The following is a 27,324-nucleotide window of genomic DNA, read 5'->3' on the forward strand; positions in this document are numbered from 1 at the left end:
CCAGTGTAAGTCCCGCTGAAAGAGGCATTCTGGGGGTATAGCAGGGGCAGGACAGGGCAAGGAGACCTAGACCAACTGCCTTTAAGCTCACTCATATAATCTAGCACCTTGGTGGAACTTAACCAACAAAAAAGGTACCTTAAGTAGGGCATAAATGACACTAGCTTTCTATAATTAGGGTTACTCTGCTGCTTAGCTGAAGTTAGATCCTTTGAAATCAAGGAGACAAGATTGTTATGATTTAAGTCCCATTTATTTTCTAAACACCAGCAATGGCTTAGAATGTCTCCAGACAGCTGCAATGCATATTCTTAGCAGCAACAACAAAAGAACAAAATGCAAAATATGAATGGTGATAACTTTTGAATGCAGAAGGAAAACATATGGAATAGAGATGGATTCTTGGTGAATTATTAGGATAATTATTAGGATTGTTAGACTCATCCACACTTTCTCATGTCCCACTGCCTTCCCCTGAGGAAAACTGCTCTTTAGCACTCAGTTGGAGCAAATGGCAAACCTTGTTTTCTCCAGATTGACTTTTGCTCTGATTTAGTGGTAAAGAGCAGCTTTTCCCTATGTAAGGAGCAGGGCAAGGGGAGAACCACTCAGACCTATGCTATCTAGGCAGGAGACAAGCAGAAGTGTGGGCAAGTCCCATGTTGAGCAATGTATTATGTATTGGATATTATACATTGTCCACAGTACTGAAGCATGCAACACCTTCCCCCCCCCCCACACCCACTTATATTAAGCTCATTGTATTATAAACACACAAAAACTGGATTCTCAGATACTTCCTAGAAAAATAAGTGCTATTTTATATGTAGACAGATACAGCTCTCCTTGTTTAAAAGGCTGGGAAGAACCATAGGAAAAAACATTTTCCGGCAAGCTTTGATCAGTCTGAAGACTGTTCACAAAAGTTTTTTAGTAGTTTAACAACCATTGAGAAAGAGATCTTCCACAAAATCCTCCATTGATTCTACAAAGTCGTGGCACAAAGCACAAGATGAGTCAGCAGGCCACCATTCAATCCAGGTCATGGCATCTAATGGATACTGGTATCTACAAAAAAGGGAGAAGGAAAGGGGCATTTTAAACTAAGTGAAATAATGGAAGGAACGCAAACTGCTAAAGTAAATTTGATGGATCTGGCCAATGATGTGTGTCTTGGTCATTTACAGTTTACACTACTGCAAGATGCACTACATGGGACTGTCTTTGAAGAGTGTTCAGATACTCAGCGGGTACAAACAAATTCATTCTGTTTTAATGCTTAATTTGTTCTAGCAATTTCATTAGTTTCCAAGGGTGGTCATACACCATGTAGGGGGCCTTCTTTGCATCAAAAGGCAGTCTAAAAATATTATCATAACTAACTAAATAAAAACCTGCATGTCTATTTTCTACTGTAGGTAGTGCTCAGGGCACAGTGCTAAAACTGTACTATACATTATTGAAGGAGAGATGTCCATTGAACATTTAACTTTATACATTTTAAAGGCTGTCACCAATTAAGTTCTACTCAGAGAAGACCCATTGAAATGAATGGTTGCTCTCTCCACCTCCTCTCTTCACCCCAGTCTACCAAAAAAACAACAACCCAACTTTCAACTGCTCCCTGAAATACTTTGGGTTGTGGCCAACTGAACTGTACTGTACTGAACTGTAGACCTTTTGAAAATAAGAGAAATAGTCTGACATTGGGTTCAACTCTTTCTCTTGCAATGCAGAGGTGAATAATACATTTGGGTAATAGCCAAAATAACACTATTACCACCTCACCTCTTCCCCATCATTCCAAATATTGCTGCTACAATCCTAATGTGTAGAATGGAGTATCCTGTTCAGGTTTCTAAGCAGCTAGCCCTGTTCTCTTCCTGAATACTCCATTCCCCACCCCCTCTTCATTGGGCTATTTACTGGGATCCCTACTTAGGTTTCTCCCCACCCCTACCTACATAAGATACCCTCAACTTTTCTCTAAATTAAAAAAGCCCCGAATGTACTCTTTACATATCATGCACTGTAAATCCAAGCTTACTTACTTGGCATTGGCACCATCTCCTATCTTCAAGGCCTCTTTCCCCATGATGAGGTAATTCTCTCCTGGATTAAGCTGAACATCGACACATGAATTCTTTTTAATAAAGATGACTTCTGAGTTCTTCTGAGCAAAAGCCTCCCCTGGAGTAAAAATAGGAGGTTAGAAGGAGCCCAAAGGCCAGCTAGTAGTTCTGTCATTTCTGCAAGACAGAATCACAAAGATTTGTTGTTCTGCCCATGTTTGCCTCTGACCCTGCCCAACACTGGCATGCAGCCCTCAGAAGGCTGCCCAGATGGGAAGGTGGTGCTTGGGGTGAAAAATGTTTCCCACATGGCCATGACTTCATGCTCTCCTCATGGAACACTTTTTTTTTGGGGGGGGGGTCTTCCTGAGATTAGTAAAGGTAAAGGGACCCCTGACCATTAAGTCCAGTCGCGGATGACTCTGGAGTTGCGGTGCTCATCTCGCTTTACTGGCCGAGGGAGTACAGCTTCCAGGTCAGCATGACTAAGCCGCTTCTGGCGAACCAGAGCAGCGCACAGAAACACTGTTTACCTTCCCGTCGGAGCAGTACCTATTTATCTACTTGCACTTTGACGTGCTTTCGAACTGCTAGGTTGGCAGGAGAAGGGACCCAGCAACGGGAGCTCACCCCGCCGAGGGGATTTGAACTGCCGACCTTCTGATCGGCAAGCCCTAGGCTCTATGGTTTAGACCACAGCGCCACCCGTGTTCCTGAGATTACTGGATGACAACTCCCACCATTCCTTTGGCTAGTTAAACAATCTATGGCCTTTTAAGCGGTGGTAGGGTGTTGTTACTATGTCATGTGGTTTTGTGTTTTTATATTGTAAACCACTCTGTGGTCCTTGGATGAAGGGCGGTATAGAAATTTAATCAATCAAATAAACAAACAAATCTCTGGCCATTGGCTTGATGGGGATTGGGACTCCAACAGTAACTGGAAAGCCACAGGGTTCACTGCTCCTGTTGTATCTTAATGGAATCATTTCAGCTCATGATAACAAATGCTCTCACCTCTTTTATAGAGATCTAGGACAGATGCAGTGTATTTAACAAAGCTTCCTTCTGGCTTGGAGGACAGGATATTCACTTTATAGACTAGGGAGGAGAAATAATAATAATAAAAAAACCAGTAACAACAACAATGCTGGACAAAGGTTCATTCTTGAGTTTGTTCATTAAAAGTGACGGTAAGAGTCTCTGCATTTTCTCTGAGCAGAGGTGGAAGGCTGCTATCATCAATTCCCACCATCAATAGCAGACAGCATGTTTTCATCTGTTACATCCTGATGATGGAAGTCCAGTTAAGTCATTTTTGTTCCCCTGGGAATTTTAATTTTAAATAATTGTTTGTATTTTAAAATGTTGTGTTTTAAGTTTTGTATTTAAAGTCACAAGAGGACTACCTCCAATGTGGGCTGAGGAGGATTCAGTTGTTCAGTTCCACTCCACTGGCACAGGACCGGGCTCTGATGCATAGTAGGAAAAGGTCAAAGGGCAACACCAGGACTCCCCCATGGACATCTTGAGGGCTTCCCTTTGGGGCATCTGGTTGCCACTGTGAGAACGGACTAGATGGGATCTTTGAACTGACCCAGCAGGGCCCTTTTTATAGTCTGAAGACTAGCCTTAGGGCAGGAAATGCTGCCTAAATAATCCTGGCACCTTGTTACTTATATTCCTGAACCAGATTTGAGCGCAACTTTTGCTGTGGGGGTCTTTTGTAAGTTGTCTGAGAGCCTCCTGGGGCTATAAAGCAGGATATAAGTATTCTAAATAAAAATTTAAAAGGGCTGGGAGGTTGCTGAATTTTAAACACTAGACGTTAAATTTTCACTATTGGTTTAGTTGGTATTTGGGCCATTTGCTTACAGGATTTAATTTGCTTTATTGCACATCTTATTGGGATTTTAAAAAAAAATTAATTAAGATTTCTCCATATTACAGTAAAATAACAACTACAAAAATCAAATAAATAGAATATGGAGTCCTCTCTTAAAAGTAATTATTGGTTAACTCCCAGGTCACCCTTAACTACAGAGTGATTTAGTAGTCAGACTATCTGTCTCACTGTTATCAATCACTAAATAATTATCTTCTGTCAGCAGGAGCTAACAGAGAGACAGCCAAATCACTATTCCTCTCTCCTGGAAGTCCAGCCATCTTATTGTTTTAATTGGAATTACAAACTGTTCTGAGTTTAATATTACACCGGGTGACATATATAAATATAAAATTAAAGATCATCTCCAGAGGGTGGAAAGTTTGGGCATTTGCTAGAATACCAAGAACGGCAGAGGAGCCTGAAACCCTAAGAGTGCAACCATTTCTATATTTTTCAGAATATCCAAGATAATCAAATGCAATACAAGAAAATGTGTACTTTTAATACCCTGCCTTTTTCACATGGGAGGGAGGCTGCACCTGAGGGTCCCAAAATCACTGGCCAGTAAGATTATACAATATCTGAACCTGATTTCCATGTTGCATGCTTGCCAGAACACAGTAAAATGGAGGCAGCCAATATGTTGCCCTCAAGATACTAGACTACAGCTAGCAACAGCCCTGGAGAACTGAACATGCTCATAATTTGCTCTTAAACATTCTCAGGCACAATCTGAAGCCACTGTATCATACTATAGTACCCATCTCCAAACCACAGTGTTGCTACTTTACATCCCCCCCCCCATCTTTGATGGGGGGGGGTGTTCTGAGCATCATTAGGCCCTAACTGAAAGATAAAATAATTCAGTTGATAATTATTCTTATCTTGCTAGATCAGGCTGGAAGGTCTCCTAGATCAAGCTGACCCAGACACTACCACCTAGAATCTTACACCAGCTCTGGAGTGCAGGATATACTTTTCCATGGGTCTTGAAGCTTGGAAAGGATGCAGAGGCTGAACCTCTTCTGAGCATGCTAAGACTGGTCAGGTCTCTTTAAACAGGGGTTGGATCAGTCAGGACCATGGACAGTTCCCAGTGGGCCCTACTAGCTCAAGGATTCACTCCTGTTGGGGATGTTGTCTAGCAGAGAGCTGGAGCTACATGGAGCCTTCAGCCTTTTGAGTCAAGTAAGAAGGCCCACATCCTCAGACTGGGAGATCACAAGGGGAAGTGCTGAAGGGTACTGTGTCTCTTTGTGACACAGCCTGTACCTCTTCTGCTTCATGGCACCATGATTACACAAACATAAGAAGATCAGGTTGTAGGCCCATCTAGACCACAATCCTATTCTCCCCTAGTCCACAACCCTGTTCTCACAGTGGATGACATGATGGCAAGCACACAAGTCTCAACGGGAAACACACAATCAGGACTTGATTGCAACAGAATTCTCCCTACTTGTACTTCCCAGCAACCCATATTGCCTCCGACTCTTGAGGGAGAATATATCCATCATGGCTTGGAGACATTGATGGCCTTCTCCTCCATGAATTTGTCTAATCCTGTATTCCAGCTTCCTGGACGGCTTTTAAAACACTGCCCTGCTGGTCAGATTCTAACTGTCATCAAGTCAGCTGTCTGAGGGATGAACTGCCCTGTGCTCCTGGCTTGGTCATTAGCACCAATTCTGTTCCTGGATCTGATGGAGGAAGGGTGCTTTCAGGGAAGAGACTGTTCTTTATCAAGGCCAAGATCACAATAACCACCACTGACACTGGCTGTAACTTTAATAACTATAACTTGGAAGAACTTGTGCTTGTGCTTGCTTTCCCCTCCTCCCTCCCACTCCTTTCTCCTTGTGTGTCGTGTCTTTTTAGACTGTGAGCCTGACAAGAAGGGCTACCGTCATACTATTTTTAAAGGGCACAGCCTGACTCCCTCCTTTGGCAATCTTCACAGAACTATAGCCTAATGGTTGCCATCAATTTGATTTGAATTAATTTTATAATGAAATGATTTTAGAATGTTGTATTATTTTATTGTTGTTAGCTGCCCTGAGCCGCGCTTCGGCTGGGGAGGGCGGGATATAAATAATTTATTATTATTATTATTATTATTATTATTATTATTATTATTATTATTATTAAGCCTTTCTGAAACCCTTCTGAGTTAAAAGGCAGAGTAAAAATGCTGAAAGTAAATATGAGGGGGGGGGGGGACGAATAACATGCACCAACCCTCAAAATCTTACCATATGCAATGTCCTTCTGGCATGCCACTTCATTCCGAGAATTGAAACTTATAGACCCATCCAGTCTTTTCTGCATGCGACCACATTCCGCTATATTTGAGCAAAACAGAGAAACAGCACAAGCAGAAACTTTTTGCATTGTTCCAACTTCCTTCCCCCCGCCCCAATATCTGCTTAAGTTGTTCCAGTTCAGCGAACCAAGAGAATCCTTTAATTGTTCCTACAAAGCAAAGGGCAGGGGACTCAAAAAACAGCCCAATAAGGCTGAGCGACCTCAGCAGCCATGGAATTCTGAATTACTGTTGTGGGAGGGGAACAGAATGGAATGGCTTGAAGGTTGGTGTGGCTGGCTGGAACATTTTGTTGTAGCTCACACTTATAAATTCCTATTAACAACAGGAAACACTTTCACACTAAGGCCTTCAATGCAATGAGTCACACTATACGATCCTGTAATATATTAGCAATTTAAACGCTGGCAGCAATGTCACTTGGGAAGTGAGTTCCATTGAAGTCAGTAGGAATTTACTTGCATGTAGAGTGAGGGGGAGATTTGATTCCATTCTTATTTAAAGCCAAATTTGCACTTTCCAAAACAATATGAGAACCAAAACATGACCACCCTCAAAATGTGCACTTATCTGAAATTTGCTATGCTGTTCTACATCCAAACAATATTTTTATGTATTAGGGGAACATGTGCACAAATATGAATATATTAGTGAAAATAACATACAAAAGGCATTCTGCAAGCCAGTTCTCCTAATATATTAGTCAAAACTGATTACAAAAAAAAAATGTTTATTGGAATAAATGTTGAAGAAATTTTATTAGGGTTTTTTTTTAAGGAAAATTTGCAAATTGCTACAGAAATGTGGAGAACTGAATTGAAGACTGGATAAATCAAGCAGAGAGAAATAAAGCTGGCAAATTATTCCATCCCCATTTGCAGGAAAACATTTTTACCTTCCATACATTTGCACTCTACCCCTTCACAGAGTCTTACGAGTGAGTCTTCTCCATAAGGATCGTAAAATACAGAGCACTGTTTATCTGTGGGAAATCAAAGTTCCAGAAAGACAGAGAGTGGTGGGTGTCAAAGTCCCACGAGCCAAGATGTAAACAAGAATACAGAGCAATTCTACTGAGAAACTCGGAAAGAATTCGGAGCCCTAATGAGGACCAAGTAAGGTGAAATTATGGACATGACTGCAATTAGCACACGTGTCTTTTGTTATGTAAACAGCAGCAGATGAAAAGCCTGAGCAGCTTTGGAATAGTGTGGTGTGGCTAGGGGGAGTTTTTCTCTCACCTCTTCAAAGCTACTGTTTGCATTTCAGGGAAAACTCCTCTTGACACCAAAGGGAGTTGCTTCCCATGAAAAGCAAACAACTACAGAGAGGAGATTTTTGTTGCGATCATGACAAAGAGGGAAAGAATTCAACTCCCCCACTCCACAGCTCCTTGGCCACTCCGACTTCTTCATAGCAACTCTTTCCATAACCAAGTACCCTGTGTAATTAATTGCTTTCATGCAATTAATGTAATGTCACGTTTGGTCCTGGAAATCACACCACTCTGACTGGTGCATGACTGGCTTCAGACATGACAGAGGTGTGGCTCACGTGCCCTTGGGCTGGTCCTCTGATGGTCTTACCCAGCAGAGGCAGCACTGGTGTAAGCAGCACCAGGTGACTAGGGGCAGCCCCCATTCCCGGTAATATCCTCTATATAGTGTTGCTCCAGGGTATTGTGGGAAATTAAAATGGCAGTTAAGCCCAGTCACCTGGTGCTGCTTGGAGGGCTGGGCCAGGCAAATTTATTTCTGGGAGGGCTCAGGGCAGGGATCAATGATGGACCCTCCTGAGATGCCAGAGTCCTGGCAGCTGCTCAAGGATGCAAGCACTAGCGCAAGTCCAACTATGAAGATCAAGTGGGGAAAGGGAACAGAGGGAAGCTGCCTTATCCCCTGTCAAACCACTGCTCCATCTAGCCCAGCACTGTCAGCACTCAATGGCAGTGGTTTTCCAGATCTTCAGAAAGAGGTCCTTCTAAGACCTGCCTGGATTGAAATTTGGACCTCTTGCACCCAAAGCCTGCTATATACTGCCATTGCTTAGGGCAGAGTTCTCAAAACTTTTCATGCTGGTGACACACTTTTTAGGCATGCATCATTTCGCGACACAGTAATTCAGTTTTACTAGCAAACCAAACTGTTATGTACTGAGTTGAATAGGATCCAAAATGCAGCAGTCTGGTTGGTCCTAGAACAATAGGATTCAGAATGCAGCAGTCTGATTGGTCCTAGAACAATAGGATCCAGAATGCAGCAGTCTGATTGGTCCGCAGGAGCCACCCAATCCAGCTCCAGGTGAAAGTGAATCCACAACCTGATTGGCCTACAGGAGAATCCCGGAATTAGCCAATCATGTGGGGCCCATTGTGTAAATAATGTATATAAAGCAGGCATTTTGGGGGAACTTCCATTCCTCGCTACTATGAGCTGAATAAAGAGCATGAAATCCACACTCGACTCCAAGTATATTTCACAAACTAATCCCTTTCCAGCCCCGGGAGAAGAGCAGGGAGCATTCGCACGACACACCTACACACTGCAGCCGACACACTAATGTGTCGTGACACACAGTTTGGAAAGCTCTGGCTTAGAGGAACTGTCTCCTTACCAGGGGTGTGATATTCATACACTGTGAAGCTTCCTGGGCTTGCCATTCCAACACGGAATACTTCTGTTACTCGGAACCCAATGCACAGAAATTCATTTGCTGGAATCTTATTGGAAACAGAATACAAGTTAGGATGGATTGACTTGAGGAATTTCCCCACAACCATGGGGCCTATTTTCCCCCAATCTCCTTGCATTGTAAGTCCAGAGAGCCCGAGTTCATTCATGCAAAACAGTCATGGGGAAGAAATGTAAATTTAGCCCCAGGAAAAAAAATTCAATGAAATCTACTTGTGGTGTATGGCAAAAAGGTGGCACCATGCAGGGCAATGTACCCCCCCCCCCGCTAATTCCACACGAACATCCTCCCTACAAGCACAGGGCAGTATCCAAATCACTCTTTCCATTAGTATAAGGATTTCCATTCTTACAATGAAACCTCATCACAGCACCCTCCCCAAATCTGCTCTGAATGGTTAGTGCTGAGCTAAGCAATGGCTTGGTGTGTTGTCCAAACCCAGGTTCATGGTTCAGCCAAGGTTTGTCTTATGATTTATGGCATGTGGTTTGTATGGGACAGCTAAACTGCAACCTCAGGAAACTGCCTTATACAGAGTCAGATAGCTGGTCCATCTAGCCTAATACTGCCCACACTGCCTGAGAGTGGATCCCCTGGAAATCAGGCACGCGTGTTTCTGAGCCCTGTCTGGAGACACCAGTGATAGAGCCTGGACCTTCTGCGTCATCATCATCTTACTGACCCAGAGACTGACCCAGAAACTCCAGAGGGTGCAGAATGCCACGGCGAGACTCCTTACGGGGTCCTCGCTGCGAGATCACATTCACCTGGTGCTATACCAGCTGCACTGGCTCCCGGTGGGGTACAGGATCAGGTTTAAGGTGCTGGTTTTAACCTTCAAAGCCCTATACGGCCTAGGACCCTCGTACCTACGGGACCGCCTCTCCTGGTATGTCCCACAGAGGAATTTACGGTCTACAAACAAAAACATCCTGAAGGTCCCAGGCCACAGAGAGGTTAGGCTGGCCTCAAGTAGAGCCAGGGCTTTCTCGGCTGTGGCTCCAATCTGGTGGAACGCTCTGTCACAAGAGACTAGGGCCCTGCGGGACTTTCCACAGGGCCTGCAAGACAGAGCTGTTCCACCAGGCCTTTGACTCCCTCCTTTAGCAATCTTCACAGAACTTTAGCCTAATGGTTGCCATCAATTTGAATTGAATTAATTTTATAATGAAATGATTTTAGAATATTGTACTATTTTATTGTTGTTAGCCACCCTGAGCCCGGCTTCAGCTGGGGAGAGCGGGATATAAATAAAAATTATTATTATTATTACTTTTATTTGTACCCCACCCACCTGACTGGGTTGCCCCAACCACTCTGGGTGGTTCTGCCACTGAGCTATGGACCTTCCCATGGCTGTATTTGAGTAAAAGGTGGAAAATATTGGGATATCTGGTCATAGCCAGCTTGCATCACATTGTAGTCTGGCCTCAAGTATCTCAGTCGTTGGCACATTTTTAATTTATTTTTAAAGTTTCTAGCCAGTGGTTTTCACTGGTTAGGAAAGATGCCTCAGTACCCTGAAAAACTCATTCCTCTATTCCCCTTTTTTGATACCTGAAAGAATGCTCTATGCAGATTTGGAAACCTGGCATAACAGATCATAATTAATTATTAATAATACACTGCATGATGGTAGTAGTAGTAGTAATAATAATAATAATAATAATAATAATAATAATATTTTTTTATACCCCACCCTCCCCAGCCAAGGCCGAGCTCAGAGCGGCTTACAAGCAATAATAAAAACAAATTGAATGATTACAACTTAAATACAACATTAAAATACAACATTAAAATATTGAAACATTAAAATATTAAAATGTAGCCTCATCGCAGGAGGAGAAGGAAAGGAAAGGAAAAAAGAAAGAAAGGGAGGGAGGGAATCAAATTGGCTCCAAGCCAAAGGCCAGGCGGAACAACTCTGTCTTACAGGCCCTGCGGAAAGAAATCAGATCCTGCAGGGCCCTGGTCTCATGGGGCAGAGCGTTCCACCAGGCCGGAGCCAGAGTTGAAAAGGCCCTGGCTCTGGTTGAAGCCAATCTAACTTCCTTAGGGCCCGGGACCACTAGGGTGTTGCTATTTATGGACCTTGAGGCTCTCTGTGGGGCATACCGGGAGAGGCGGTCCTGTGGGTATGACGGTCCTAGGCCGTGAAGGGCTTTAAAGATCAAAAGCAGCACCTTAAATCTGACCCTGTTCTCTACCGGGAGCCGGTGCAGTTTGAAAAGCACTGGGTGAATATGCTCCCGTGGCAGAGACCCCATGAGGAGCCTCGCTGCAGCATTCTGCACCCCCTGGAGTTTCTGGGACAGCTTCAAGGGCAGGCCCGCGTAGAGCGAATTACAGTAGTCAAGCCTGGAGATGACCGTCGCATGGATCACTGTGGCCAGGTCGGGGCGGGAAAGGTAACATAACAATGATAAATAATAATAATAATAAAGGTAGATAACAGAACCAGAAGGGGGGATCCCCTGGCAGTGCGGCTGCTTAAAAGGGGTAAGCCAAGCCTCCCAGCCAACCGGATTGGCTGGCCGGGAGCCGTGACACAGCCGGGGCTCCCTAATGATGAGGGGGCTTAGCCCAGCCCCCGCTGAGTGCGGAGGTCACGTGGCCTGCCTGCAATACCACCCACTGGGAAGTGGACTGGCCTTATCCAAAAAACACACACACACACACACACACACACTTTAAAAAGTCAAAAACTTATGTTTTTGCCCAAATCAGTGTCCCCCCTACATCAGTTGCACAACTTGGTGAATAATTCTGAGATACTGGTTGATTATAAGAATTAGGAGAAGATCCAGCCCTGGCACAGAAGAACTGGAAAATGACTATAACCGATGAAACATTTTATTTTCATGAAAAGGACAGAGAAGCCATAGAGAACCTACCGAGTCTATTTGCACCAGAACATGTCCATTGGTTATCTCATAGCTTGCAATCAACTGGTCAATGTTATTCGCAAGCTGAGCAGGGAGAGGGAGAGAGAGAGAATTCAGCAACTAGTTTTGGCTGTGACCACAAGAACAACTATATTATACAGTGCCTTCTTTGTAGGGAAAAACGGTTCCAGTACTCACTGGCAGCGCCTGCACCCGCCCCGCCACAACCATCATGAGCTCTGCTAGAGAGGCAACCAGGGCACATGCGGCCAGCAGCCAGGGCAGGGCAGTCTGTCACATGCTGTGTCTCCCACCCTCACACTCCTCGGGGAGTGGGACACTTGCACTCCAGCCAGCCCTGGGGCGCAGGGGCAGCAACTGGGCCCTGGCAGGAAAAGGTGTCGGTAGTGCATACTGGAGCATACTACCAGGAAAAAAAGCACAGAATCTATAGCAGAAAACTGTAAAAATAGGCTATGATGGTGCGAGTGGAATTGGGTTGCATGTTTTCATGAAATGGCTGTCATGTTAAACTGGTAATCTAACCTGAACTGGGCTGGTTTCAGCTTGAGGGAGGCCTTGTCAAGAGGTTGCCTGATGGACCGCCTCTTACACTGGAGGATCCCCAGACTTGGGGTTACCTGGTGGCAGTGGAAAGTGACAACATGCCGCCATTTTAAATTTTTCACAATGCCCCAGGACAACATGGTGCATAGGACTGCAGAGCTACCAGCCACGATGGCCTTGTTCTCCCTCTAGAGTCAGAGGATCAGGAATCACAAGTGGGGAGAGATCTCAGGTCCTGCTTGGGGACTTTCCACTGGGACATCTGGTTGGCTGTTGTGAGAACAGAGTGCTGGACCGGACGGGCCTTGGGCCTGATCCAGCAGAGCTGTTCTGATGTTGTTATTTATTTAACAGGGGTGACCACCTTACTTACAATAGATAAGTCTTCTGTGTTTGCTTCCAATCCACTGATAAGAGATATATCCATCACGGCATGGGAGGAGGCAGACTGAGGTTCTCCTCTGGTAGGCTTGTACCTACACAGGGTGAAAGCAGAACAAGACCCTGATTCCATAAAGAGAACAACCTTCTCCCATTCTGGTTCCAACATGCACCCTCTACCTATTCATTACTAATATGCCTCTGAATACCAGCTATCCCTTCCATTGAATACACCCACTTAAACACGCCCAGCTTTCATGCCAGAATCAGATACTTACCCCTCTTCTTTCATTCTGAATAGAGAAGCACATAGATGACAGGTGTATGTGCAGGGGCAAAGGGAGTATACCCGCACTATGTTGTGGTCCTGTCTTTTTCTCTGCTCTTTTAGTTGTGGCAGCTATTATGCCATGCTTCCCATGGCAGCCATTTTGTGACTGCTGCCATAACACACTCTAAAATTCCAAATGCACCCACTCACTCAAAAACGTTTGCGGCCCCCTGGCTTAGATGATTTGAGATGTATCCAACTAAGTTTCTACTTAGAGAAGGCCTACTGAAATGGGCCCAAATCAGTCATGACCATTAATTTCAACAAGTTCACTCCATGTAGGACTAACAGTGGATGTAACCCTTGGGATGTAATGATCTCTGCTACATCCTCTCTGGTTTAACGGTTACGCTGACTTAAAAAATATGGCTAGCCAGCCCTGCTGCATTTGGGAGACACACATACTTATCCTGCTGAGCTGGTTCTTGACAGGTGTGCCAAGGTCCAACACTGGGCACATAAATGGATGTATTTCCAATTCATGGAGGGTGGCAGAAAGCCCTAAAGGTTCCCCAAACTAGAACAAATCTATGAATTCAAAAATCAGTGGTGTTGTATCCAAACAAGTTTTAGACTAGAGGCCATGAAATGAATGGAACAAAGTTAGTCATGCCCATTGATTTCAATATGAGTAAGACTTATATGGATGTAGCACAGTAAAAATATATCTAAATGGAAAATGAAAACCAGAATAAGCAATCATATAAGATCAGAAGGTCAGCGGTTCGAATCCCCGCAACAGGGTGGGCTCCCGTTGCTCGGTCCCTGCTCCTGCCAACCTAGCAGTTCAAAAGCACGTCAAAGTGCAAGTAGATAAATAGGTACTGCTCCAGCAGGAAGGTAAACAGTATTTCCGTGCACTGCTCTGGTTCGCCAGAAGCGGCTTAGTCATGCTGGCCACATGACCCGGAAGCTGTACGCCGGCTTCCTCGGCCAATAAAGCGAGATGAGCGCCACAACCCCAGAGTCGTCCACGACTGGACCTAAAGGTCAGGGGTCCCTTTACCTTTAAGACTGAAAAAGAATGGATTGATCTAATATCCCTAACCCTTCTGTAACAGTTACATCTGAAGATACAGATACATCTGTGTATCTGAAGAAGTGTGCATGCACACGAAAGCTCATACCAAGAACTAACTTAGTTGGTCTTTAAGGTGCTACTGGAAGGAATTTTTTTATTTTGTTTTGCCTTCTGTAACAGCTATTCTGACCACCAACATTATAATTAATCCATCTTTTCATTTCTTCAACTCCTGTTTAACTGCCTGTCTTTCTCAACAGACCCCCACCCCACCCCTTGCAAAAGTCCTGCATTCTGGGTTCCACTCACTATTTCATCACACACCACGGCTGCCAATCATTCTTCCATGTGTTCTCCTTTGACATGGAGACTAGTAGTAGGACCCGTCCTCAGCCACCCCCCACCTTCCTGCCTTCTTATATACAAACATACATACATGCACACAAACATTTTATTTGTATGCCACCTTTCCATAGTTCAAACCATGCTCAAGGCAGCTTACAACATGGGGGGGGGGGATTTATGTAATTACAAATATAACAAAAATAGCCGTAAGCAATAAATAAAACAGCAAAAAGTACACAGCCACCTCAAACATTTTCACATAAACCATAACCTCTAAAATAAAGATACAAAAAAGTAATATCAATAACAGCAACAGCCCCCTTCCACATGAAAACCCCCAGCCCAAGAGTCTGTTCGGCAGCCTCAGCCTTTGTAGCTGGAGTCAGTCAGGGCCCCTCCGTCCCAGGCAAGGTGGGAAAAGGCCTGCAAAGAAAGGACCAGGTCTTCCAGGACTCACAGCCAAGATGTATAACCAGTTCAGAGAGTCGCACTGCCTGTTAGCTTCTTCCTTCCTAGCCTCAGCGTTGCCCTTGCAAAACAAGGGCATAAACAATCCCAAATAAGACACTTGTTTCCCAACCACCCTACCCTGGCATTTCTGACAACTGGCACACAGAGTGACAGGCTCTCTCTTGGCTCATCTGGACTTACTTTGCACAGGCCGTCAAGTGCTTTGCTTCATCCAAGTAGCTGGAGGAAGAGCTCCTCCCGTCGATATTCATTTCTGCAAATGCAACAGCAGGATGTGTTTACCCAGGCTTTCCAAACCTATTGTCCAGTACAGAGATTCCTAAATGGTTACAACAACCCTGAGTCCTGGTTCTGTACACTCAACTGGAGGAAATTAATTAGTTCCAAAGTCTGAGCTTTTTATAATACTACTAATACTACTAAGAATAATAATAATAATACATTGGCTCCCAGTACGTTTCTGAGCACAGTTCAAAGTGTTGGTGCTGACCTTTAAAGCCCTAAACGGCCTTGGTCCAGTATACCTGAAGGAGCGTCTCCACCCCCATTGTTCTGCCAGGACACTGAGATCCAGAGCCAAGGGCCTTCTGGCGGTTCCATCACTGCAAGAAGTGAAGTTACAAGGAACCAGGCAGAGGGCCTTCTCAGTAGTGGCATCCGCCCTTTGGAATGCCCTCCCACCAGACATCAAAGAGATAAACAACTACCAAACTTTTAGAAGACATCTGAAGGCAGCCCTGTTTAGGGAAGCTTTTAATGTTTAACAAACTATTGCACTTTAATATTTTGTTGGAAGCTGCCCAGAGTGGCTGGGGAAACCCAGCCAGATGGGTGGGGTATAAATAATAATTTTAATAATAATAATAATAATAATAATAATAATAATAATAATAATATAAAGCCCTGCAGTTCAAACCAGGATTTCAGAAGGTACTCATCACTCAGGCAGGTGTGGGGAAACCCCTTACATCCTGAGAGCCACATTCCTATCTGGACAACATTTTGGGGGCCACATGGCAGTGGTAGGTGGCAGGCCAAGGCAAAAGTGAGTGGAACAAAAAATATAAAATTTTACTTTTGCACATTAGGGTATGTTCTACACATATTCACACACCTTCATTCAGGCAAGCAGAAAGTGTTATCAGAATTCAAGGACACCTTCAAAACTGGCATAAACACTCACAGAATATAATCATAGAATTGTAGTGTTGGGAGGGACCCCGAGGGTTATGGAGTCCAACCCCCTCAATAAAGGTGTGACCTGGAGAGAATCTCAAGGGCCAGGCTGAGAGGCCTGCTGGGCTTCATTTGGCCCTGGGACCTTAGATTTCCTAGTCTTGATTTATGGCATTTGAACACAAATACACTCCTCCAATGCAGAGTTGAGGACATCAAATCCCATTTTAAAAAGGAAGTGCTATTGGAATGTTATCCCCCCACACACCCTAAATTTCAAATTAGGGTCAGGAGATCACTGGCAAATTAGGAATAGGCTTCTATACCATCAACAGATCGGCAGAAGAAATTGAGATAGGTACAGCTCCTGGAACAGGAGAGCTGTGCAGAGATCAGAGAAAGGTGAGCAGATGGGTGTCAGATTTACCATATTTTGGACTCCTTGAGAAATTCACCCAGCTGAATGGGACACAGCTGTGGGCAGCCGAGGAAGCACCTTATGCCTTGCTGCGTGCCCATAAAAGCAAACCTAGAGGGAGAGACTATGGTGATGCCAGCAGATTCTGGGAAGCTTTTTCGTTGTGAGAATTTGGAACGGGTGATCGGTGAGTTTCTTTGGGCCATGGGTGAGAGCCAAGGTGGATGGCGGAGAGGTGTTGGGTGGAGAGGTGTGTTAAAGGAAGATGGAAATGCTATCTGTACCTATTTATTACTAATTTGTATTAATGGTTTTATTGTGTATTTTTGTAACATCATAGTTTTTAGCTTTCTGCACACTGTTCAGTTACGTTTTTACATATTAAGCCACATAGAAATAGTCTGAATAAGAAAAAAGAACTTATTCATGCAAGCTGCATGAGAAAAGACACTTGTAGCAAAATCCCTTCTTCTTCTTCACAGTTTGATGAAAGAGTACAAAAGAACCACCCTGAGTTCTTCAGATAAAGGGTAAGATACAAATTTTAAAATTCAATTCAAAATTCAGAAGACCTTGCTTGCAACCAACCACCTTAAAGTACGGGGCTACCAGGTCCAAACTCTGAAATGTCTCCTGTCTCTTCATGAATTATTTTATTTCCCCCATACCTTCATTTATTTATGATGCTTATAGACAAAAGTTGTCCGGGTGGCTTATGATAAAAGCATAATCCAAAACACTTTAAAACAGAAATTATTACTTTCTCACCAGATGGTGACTTGATAGCAATCTTCAGCTCAAAGTTACAAATATCTTCAGAGGTGCTGATCTTATAATATACGCTCCTCACCTGTACAAGTCCAGATTAAAAACAAAACAGAACTCAAGTTACATTTTAAGAGAGTTTCAACTCACCAGCCCAAGTATTTGGCATCCAAGAATCTATCCATAATTTGTGTGAAAATCTCAGACCCAATGAAGAGTGAACTTCTAAGGCAATCTATTCATGGAAGCGAGTCTTACCTAAATAAATTCAGTTCATTTACAGTATTTAGGCCCAATAGGTTGCTCTCTGGAGCCCACTTTCTATAGGTGCTTCCAGACTCTCATTGTTTTTAGATGGGGTCCAAATAAATTAACAGCAAATTCACGTTTCACAATTATAGTTGAGTGAGAGGCCTTCCATCACAAACCTACTTCCTCCAAAATATCAGACTTTTTTCAACAAGACATTGTGAAATGCACTGGGAAAGTTGGGATTATACATGATTTGGCACATGGTAATCTAACCTCCCCCACCCAAAACAAATCAGAATACATGTTCATTAAATAGCCAACGTCATCCATTCTCCCTGCAAACAAATCAGGACGAGTCCTCAGCAAACAGGTCATCTGGAAGTGCCCCAAAATGCTTAATTCACGTACATTCACTGTTGCTAAGCCGGTGTTGCTGCCTGTGCGAACCTCTAAGTCATCATTCAAGGGAGCCTGGATACGTAAAAAATAATAATGCAGAAAGTGATGTTAGTGTAAATTAGATCCTCATTAAGTTTGTGGGCTTTTTTTAAAAAAGCCCTCATTATAATTCATCAGGAAATTTTAATGCAAATTACTTCTAACAGACACATATTTGTATGTGGTTCTGCCTAATATCCACACATTTTTGCAAAGTAGTTTTCCTAAATAAAATAACATACAAAAATGCATTGAACTAATATATGACATTTTTATGCATACTTGACCCCAGTACATGCATTTGGCTGTGCTTCAGTTCATGCATTCTCAGAAAGGGCAAATTAGGTAGGTTTGCCTTTAAACGCAAACCAAACCAAATTTCTCCCCCAGTCCTAGTGGTTCTGTTTTAGCCACAGCAGCAGCAGCAATGCACCATTTTAACATTGGAAATAGAAGGGTTAGTGATTCAAAAGGCATTTCAAAGCCATTTTAAAAAAGATTAAAATCCAGCCAAACATCTACAGTGGTACCTTGGGTTACATACGCTTCAGGTTACATACGCTTCAGGTTACAGACTCTGCTAACCCAGAAATAGTACCTCGGGTTAAGAACTTTGCTTCAGGATGAGAACAGAAATCGTGCAGTGGCGGTGCAGTGGGTCCATTAGCTAAAGTGGTGCTTCAGGTTAAGAACAGTTTCAGGTTAAAAACGGACCTCCGGAACGAATTAAGTACTTAACCTGAGGTACCACTGTATTACAGTCAGCCAACCATTAAAGAAAGTACAAATTGCAGTACTGTGTCCAACTAAATTCTACTCAGAGCAGACCAACTGAAATCAATGCAGCCGAATTAGTAATGCCCATCAGTTTCAATGGGTCTGCTCTGAGCAGGATTAACATTTTTATTTATTTCATAAAATTTATATGCTACTTGGTTGTAAAAAAAAAAAACCAACAACAGCAAACAAACTCAAAGAGGTTTACAAAAAGATTTAAAAAAAAAATTGAGAGAAATTTACAACCCTACTTAAAAACATACAAAAGTTAAAATACTAAAACAGATTTAAATTACCTCAACTATCTAAGCATCTGGGTAGGCTTCTCTAAAGAAGAATGTTGCAGGGAATTCCAAAGTGCAGGTGCTGCCATTCAAAACAATCAAGGTCTTATAAATGTAGAATGGGTATAATGTGGCACATGTAGAAGTGTCTATTCTGACTTCCAGTTTGGCTTGCCATGGTGGAGGGTGTTGATTACATCTGAGCCATTTCGCACAGGATATTTTGAGGATGAGATGGGAGTAATCATCCTTCCAACCACCACCACCCCCAGGACGTGGGGGCAGCTTCACCTGCAGATTGCCCAACACCTGCCCCCCCCCCAATATGAGGGGGCAGGTGGCACTGGGTGGAAAACACCTTGTGTCTCTTTGGCAACTCTCAAAAGTCGCCACATGAGCGAACGAACTCCTGTTTTTAAGATGATAATTCGAACTTAATTAAAGGCCATGCTCTTAGCGAGGGGAGATAAACTGCTGTGCTAACTGATCAGCCACTGAGGAGTTAGAGGATTCTTAATCTTAATTATGGACTGGTATGTCGGAACAGAAAGGGGGGTGTCAAGAGTAGATGGGAACTGAGGCTTCTAACCAAAGTACAGGCTTATCTTTTCTGGTATGAGATGAAACGGAGAGGTTTAGACATATGCCAGAAATAATTGGCAGAAAACCAGATTTCCACCATTTTGGGACGTGTTGCAGGGATAATTACAGGTACGATAAAGAATCAAAAGCGAAAGACACAGATGAAAATAATCACCCACACAGAAACATATTGTTTTGATATAACTCGCTTGCTGGATGAACTCAGAGGCTGTGAAAACGAACGAAGGATTGACATTGGATTGATTTATGGGAACCACGTGGACTAATTAAGAAAGCAGTGCAAATGAGAGATGATCGCAATCCTCCGACCTAAGAGCCTGGGAAGTCTTAATATGGCTTAATATTTGGACTGCTTGATTATTGTATAATTTGGAATGTTTTTAATGTGGCCTTTATTGGATTGTTAATTTGGAAAGCTTAATAAATATTATTTTTTTAAAAAAGAAGTGTCATTTCTGCTAATCAAGGTGGTCAAATGGGCACATGAGGGATGACATGATCTTGTAGGTATACTGATTCCAAGTTGTTAAGGACTGTATATGCTAATAGTAACACCTTGAACATGGCCTGGTAACAAATTGGCAGCCTGTGCAGATCTCTGAGCACAGGTGTTATACACTGACAAGGCCTCACTCCTGTCAACAATCACGTGCAACATTCTGCACTAACTCCAGATCAAGCGCGAGGGAAGCTCCGCACAGAGCACATTGCAGAAGTCCAGTTTTGAAGTAGCCAACACATAAACTACAGTGGTACCTCGGGTTACATACACTTCAGGTTACATTCGCTTCAGGTTACAGACTCCGCTAACCCAGAAATTGTACCTCGGGTTAAGAACTTTGCTTCAGGATGAGAACAGAAATCGTGCTCTGGCGGTGCAGCAGCAGTGGGAGGCCCCATTAGCTAAAGTGGTGCTTCAGGTTAAGAACAGTTTCAGGTTAAGAACGGACCTCCGGAACGAATTAAGTTCTTAACCTGAGGTACCACTGTACTGTGGCAAGGGTTTTCCCAGTCCAGGAATGCCTGTAGCTTATGAACTAGTTGCAGTTGGTTAAACGCACTTCTAGCCACTGAGGCTACCAAGTCTCCAGTGACAGAGCTGGATCCAGAAGCACATCAAACAGCAAACCTGTTCCATCAAGGGGAGTGCAACCCCATCCAGGTAGGCAATGGATCAATTTCTCAGACATGGGAGCCACTCACTTGCAGCAAAGATCACATCAAGAGTGTGCCCTGCCTGGTGAATTGGCCCAACAGCAGCCTCCGCATGGATATTGATTACAACCCATTAAAAATACTAAATCATAGCCTCAGAAGAACAAAGGGAACAAAGTTAAGAGTTAACAGTTATAGCAGGTACAGGTCTAAGAAATATTACAACATTCAGATATGCTACCGCCTGTTCAGTAATGGATCTATTAGACCCTTTCAAGGAAGGCACTCAAAAGGGTCCCTAAGGATCAATGATTCCAGCATAATGCTGTAAGAAATCCATCGTTTAGTGTGGCAGCACTCATACTTTGGAACTCCCTGCCAATTGACACCAGGCAAGCACCTTCCCTATACTCTTTTGCTAAAACCTGCTAAAAACATTTTTGTTTAGACAAGCCTAACCCTAACCCTAACCCTAACCCTAACCAGATATGAAGAATGTTTACAAGTATTTTAATCTGTTGTGTTTTTTTAGCATCACTGATTTTAATTGTTATTTGAAAGTTTTAAATAGCTGTTTTTAAACAGCCATTTATTATTATGATCTAATAACAATAGGCAATGTTATTGTTTTATTTGATTTGTAAATTGCTCTAGGTTTTTCTTTACAATTAAGTGGTTTATAAATTTTATGAAATAAATAAATATTCCATAGTCAGGACTTAAGATGACTGCTCATTGGAATTGCAGGTTACTATAGAAAATAACATCTAACTATTAACCAGTGGAGAACACATGTTATGGCGTTTTCTAAAAGGAAGGCTAGCTATTCCTGGACCACGGATTACCACAGGTTGGTTCTTGGGTCCTTGGGTCCTGGTTTCTTGTTATTTATAATTCATACACTTACTTCCACAGACCTGCCAACATAATTGTTTTTTGTAAGCCTGTACTGATGAAAATCCCCATGGTTCTTGTAGGCCACTTTGATGTTCATGAACAGTGTCATCCGCTTAACGAGGATGGAATATTCGGTCAGGGCTTCAAGAGCAGTGATTGTGTCCTGTCAAATACAGCAAGGAGTTAGGAAATAGGAGCTGAACCATAGCCAGGTTTTATTTAACTAAGACATTTATGTCCTGCCTTTCCAAATATTCCCGCGGCGACATACAATTAAAAACAGCACAGTGCTACCATACTAACAAGGAGGAAACAGCAACACAATGTGAAAAATCAGCAAAACTATAAAGGCAATAAAAACACTTATTGTTCATTAAAAGCTTGGGAGCACAAGGCATTTTTAGCCAGACAATTGCATGGGCTAAAAGGAAAGCTGTCTTTGGGCCAGTCCAGGCAGGTGGTGGAGTTTCAAGGGAGCAGTCTGCAACATGTCATTGATGTAAGTATTGTGCACTAGCCATGGATTTATACTGGACTGTCCATACATTCTTCCCCTTTTTTAGTAGTTTTGTGATGCTGTCCCAACATTGCTACATTAATACTGCTTAAAGAATAATTCTGGCACTAAAGTGTAACAAAGGTAAAAGGTAAAGGTACCCCTGCCCGTACGGGCCAGTCTTGACAGACTCTGGGGTTGTGCGCCCATCTCACTTAAGAGGCCAGGGGCCAGCGCTGTCCGGAGACACTTCCGGGTCACGTGGCCAGCGTGACATCGCTGCTCTGGCAAGCCAGAGCCGCACACGGAAACGCCATTTACCTTCCCGCTGGTAAGCGGTCCCTATTTATCTACTTGCACCCGGAGGTGCTTTCGAACTGCTAGGTTGGCAGGCGCTGGGACCGAGCAGCGGGAGCGCACCCCGCCGCAGGGATTCGAACCGCCGACCTTTCGATCGGCAAGTGTAACAAAAGCAGAACATAATAAACTGCAACAGGAAGGAAGATTTTACTAGGAAGCTAAGGGATAGTAAGTAACTAACTAAATTTTTATTTATATGATATATAATATTTATTGAAATTTTCCATATAATAACAAAACAAAAAGCAAAAACTAAAAAAACACAAAAAATATCCAAAAAAGAAAAACAATTAAAAAACACACATAATATTTAAAGAACCTTATCTTCTTTCACCTTATTTCTCAGACCTCCTCCCCCCTCCCCTTCTTGCATTCCAATTTATGTTGTCTGCTCAACAAGTTCTTATCATTTTTTTCTTATTTCTTCCATTTCTCAATTAGTTTTAAAAGCCTTATTTCTAATTAATTTAAAAAACCCAATTTTAACTTAATCTTAAACCTTTTTCCTAAAGTTGACCCAAATTTCCCTTCCACAATTTCCCCGCATTCCATAAAAATCGCAAAAGTTCTAAAAAGAAAAAAGAACTTAACAAACTATATTTTAACACCCTTTGGATTCCCAAATCCCACCCTCCCTTTCCCGGTTTGATCCCCAAATCAGTGTCCATCAGTCCATCAATTCTCAGCCTGGATCCCAAACTTCCGAGTCTCCTAAAACTCTTTCCATTTCACTCTGCCGGATTTTTTGACCATCCTTTGTGTTCAACACCAACTCTCGGGGAAGATCTGTCGCAAAAATGACCATTTTTCTTCCAAGCAGGCCTCTAAATTTAAAAGTGGAGCTCAAATTTTGTTCCTTAAATTTTTTAAAACTGTATGTCCCAAAAGCTCCAACTTCCATCTTGATCTCACTTGTGCTAACAGGCCTCTGATCTGCCTTGATCTTCCACAACATTATAGCTTCACCTTCATTTTCCACCAAATTTTCCACCAAATCCTCATATGTCTCTTTTTCCACTTTCTCAAATTTATCAGATTTCTTTTGCCCAGCTGCAGCCACTTCTGTTCCAACTTCAAGGGCTTTTGGTTCCACGACAAAGGCTTGTATCAAGTCTCTTCCTGTTCTAGCAAGTTTATTTACTGCTTCATTCAATGTTGTCACCCTTGTAGTCAAAATATTACCCTGGTCCTGGATCTCTCCCTGTAATTCCTGGAGCTTTCCCAGGAGATGAAATGTCCTATTCAGCTCAGTCAGTATTTTTCCACTTACAGCCATTTCTTGCAGTGTTCCAAAACTCCCCTCTAGGGGGATTTTGTTTACTTAGTATCTTTCCAGTTCCAATCCAAAAGTCCAGTGTAACTTATTTTTCTTTATTCCCAGCAATTTGTATCCAAATTACAGAAAATCTAACCGGCAGAGTCACCAGAAACAACATTTCCTTTTATTTCCCAGCTTTGACAGCTAGTTTGACAGCTGTCAAAGTCCGTATCTTTTCAGCAGGCTCTCTCACAGATCACTCCCGGGTCCCGGGGGGTTGCACTTTAACTTTCCAAACCGACTCTTGTCCTCCAGCAAAATTAATTGTAGTGTCCAATCATGAAATTAATAGTTTTTCTCCACAAGTGACAAAGATGTTTCTCTCAACTTTAGCTCTCTAGTCCTTGCTTTAGGTTGTCTGCAAGGCGGGGGGGGGGCGGACTTCCTTTTTACACCTCCCCCGGTCGTACCGAATTTAAAGAGAAAAATTCCTTTTTAAATCCGTATTACAATTTCCGTATTACTCACGGGTTTTTGCTTTTAGTCCGAATGTTCAAGGGAAAAAGTCAGCGCTCTCCGTCCATGGCTTGCGGCTTCACTCAGCAGGGGAAGCAGAGGGCTCTCAGCACCGCGCCGCTCCCCCTTCCCCGTTCCGTAGCCTTTAAAAAGGCTCCTTCGCGGGTCGGGAGGGCGCTAATGGTGCCCACCGAGTCACCACGTCCACAGGCATCCGCGCCTGTGGTTTTTAGGGGTCCCCGCGTCGCCGGCACAGCAGGACCCGAACCCTGTTGAGCCGATTCCCTCCGGAGCTCGGAGGGAATCTGCCATTAGGCGATGGCGCTAACCCGGAAGTCTTAACTAAATTTTTATTTATACCCCTCCCTCCCTGGCCAAGACTGGGCTCAGGGCGGCTAGAATCAAATATCAAATATATTAAAACACAATCAAACAATTGATTAAAATACAGCTTAAAAATTAGAATCAGGATAAAATTAAATGATTGCCCACGAATTACAACCATAGGGGTCGGGAACCTCAAGTATTCATCAGGGCCAGCTATCCAGGTTGGTCCCACATGAGCCAATAAAAGAGCCAAAGAGGCAACTTACAGGGTCCCATATAGAGGGGTCAAACTGGGCCTGGACCAAAGGCCAGGTGGAACAACTCCGTCTTGCAGGCCCTGTGGAAGGATGTCAAGTCCCGCAGGGCCCTGGTCTCCTGTGATAGAGCGTTCCACCAGGCTGGGGCCAAAGCCACAAAGGCCTTTTTTTGTTTTTTTGAAATAATTTTTATTAGTTTACAACAAAAACAAAAACACATACTAATTTCACATCCAATTTTTCACAAATTATTTTCTTTTCTGGACTTCCTTCAGCTTTTCCGTAAATCATCCATAGTCATTATTTAAGTTATGCATTCCTTAGGTTTATATTGTCATTACTTATATCTTTTTCTATTCCCTTTAAACAATACTTCTCAATTTTTCACAGTGCTTCTTTAAATCCCTCTAGCGTTATCTGTCCCTCACTTATACTTTCCAGATATTCCACAAATTTCCCCCAGTCCTCGATGAACTTTTGGTCTCTTAAATATCTGATCTTTCCAGTCAATTTATCCAACTCAGCATAGTCTAACAGCTTCATTCTCCATTCTTCCACCGTCGGTATTTCCTGTTGTTTCCATTTCTGGGCCAGTAACACTCTTGCCGCTGTCACTGCATATTGAAAAAATTTACAATCCTTTCTCTTTATCTCATTTCCTAATATTCCTAACAGAAAGACCTCTGGTTTCTTTATAAATCCAAAGCCACAAAGGCCTTGGCCTGGGTTGAGGTCAGTTTAACCTCCTTGAGGCCTGGGACCTCCAAGATATTATTATTTGTGGACCGTAAGGTCCTCCGCGGGGCATATGAGGAGAGGTGGTCCTGATGATGGGGGATGATAGGGAACAAAACAGGTACAAAACACTATGTCCGCCTCAAAAAGTAGGATATTTTATAATCCATCAGGCTAATTGTACATCTGGCCCAGGTGTAGGAGCAGATCAACAGGGTCACAGGGGGAGAAGGGTCTTTCCCACACCTCACATCTTTTCTTTTCTTTTTAAGAACAAGTTGTAGATACCATACACAACATGCATACGCAACGAAACCAACCATAAGGGTGTTTGGCAAGGGACATTTGGAATGCTAGCCATATATTATCTCAGCAGTGCTTACAACAATCCTGAAAGTAGGTCACCATGACTGTCCTTCTCAAATGGAGAATAAAAATGGGGCTGAATTTGGGAGATCGCTTTGGCTTGCCCAAGCTCGCAAGGTGATCTTCACCACAGCTGGGCTCCCCACATTCAAATCCAGTACTAATGTCTAAGGTAGGGGTAGGGAATGTGTAGCCTTCCAGATGTTGCTGGGCTTGGATGTGGGCAGCCTGGGATCAACTCTGGGCAGAAGAAGAGTTTTCATCCCTATCTAGCATGACCAAAGCTTAGGGAAGATGGGAGTTGGAGCAATGTCTGGAGAACCATAAGTTTCCCCATCTCTGGCTGAAAAGATTCAGGTAGGTAGCCATGTTGGTCTGACACAGTGAGAATATATGAAAAAATAGTCCAGTAGCACCTTAGAGACCAACTAAGTTTGTTCTGGGTATAAGCTTTCATGTGCATGCACACTTCTTCTGATACTTTTCGTGTGCATGCACACGAAAGCTTATACCAAGAACAAACTTAGTTGGTCTCTAAGGTGCTAAGGAATGCGGGTGGCGCTGTGGTCTAAACCACAGAGCCTACGGCTTGCCGATGAGAAGGTTGGCGGTTCGAATCCCCACAACGGGATGAGCTCCTGTTGTTCAGTCCCAGCTCCTGCCCACCCAGCAGTTCGAAAGCACGTCAAAGTGCAAGTAGATAAATAGGTACCACTCTGGCGGGAAGGTAAACGGCATTTCCGTGTGCTGCTCTGGTTCACCAGAAGCAGCTTAGTCATGCTGGCCACATGACCCAGAGGCTGTCTGCGGACAAACACCGGCTCCCTTGGCCTATAGAGCTAGATGAGCACTGCAACCCCAGAATCGTCCGTGACTGGACCTAACAGGGGTATCTTTACCTTTACCTAACGTGCTACTGGACAATTTTTTCATTTTTTATATATATTCTGGCTGAAAAGTAATGGAGCGCACCACAGCCTTGGCACTGCTACTGAAAACACATATGAACACAAGATGAGTCTGCTGGGTCATCTGGTCCAACCTCTGATTTTCACAGTGGCCAACCAAATGCCTATGGGAAACCTGCAAGCAGGACTTGAGCACAACAGCGCTCTCCTTTTACTGTGGTTTCCAGCAACTGATATTCAGGAACATTATTGCATCTGACCATGAAAACAGAGCACAATCATCATGTTTAGTAGCCACTGATAGCTTTCTCCTTCAAGAATTTGTCTAATCCTCTTTTAAAGCCATCTACACTGGTGGCCAT

The 27,324-nt window shown here is 43.3% G+C and overlaps 1 protein-coding gene across 3 annotated transcripts in view; it reads right to left on the reverse strand.

Annotated features, from left to right (window-relative positions):
• Window positions 1–231: 231 nt before the first annotated feature.
• The window catches only part of C5 (complement C5), a 76,330-nt gene continuing 49,237 nt past the window's right edge, over window positions 232–27,324 (reverse strand). For all 3 annotated transcript variants that reach the window (XM_079961899.1, XM_079961898.1, XM_079961900.1), the window contains exons 30-41: window positions 21,750–21,902; window positions 17,994–18,056; window positions 17,337–17,418; window positions 15,155–15,227; window positions 12,799–12,901; window positions 11,868–11,942; window positions 8,896–9,001; window positions 7,178–7,264; window positions 6,212–6,301; window positions 3,089–3,172; window positions 2,052–2,190; window positions 232–1,068 (exon numbers count right to left, since the gene is read on the reverse strand). In XM_079961899.1, the coding sequence (XP_079818025.1) occupies window positions 939–1,068; window positions 2,052–2,190; window positions 3,089–3,172; window positions 6,212–6,301; window positions 7,178–7,264; window positions 8,896–9,001; window positions 11,868–11,942; window positions 12,799–12,901; window positions 15,155–15,227; window positions 17,337–17,418; window positions 17,994–18,056; window positions 21,750–21,902 (1,185 nt within the window). In that variant the 3' untranslated portion in view covers window positions 232–938. The remainder of the gene's footprint in view (window positions 1,069–2,051; window positions 2,191–3,088; window positions 3,173–6,211; window positions 6,302–7,177; window positions 7,265–8,895; window positions 9,002–11,867; window positions 11,943–12,798; window positions 12,902–15,154; window positions 15,228–17,336; window positions 17,419–17,993; window positions 18,057–21,749; window positions 21,903–27,324) is intronic.

This window comes from Podarcis cretensis, assembly GCF_951804945.1.
Source record: "Podarcis cretensis genome assembly, chromosome: Z".
NCBI lineage: Eukaryota > Metazoa > Chordata > Lepidosauria > Squamata > Lacertidae > Podarcis > Podarcis cretensis.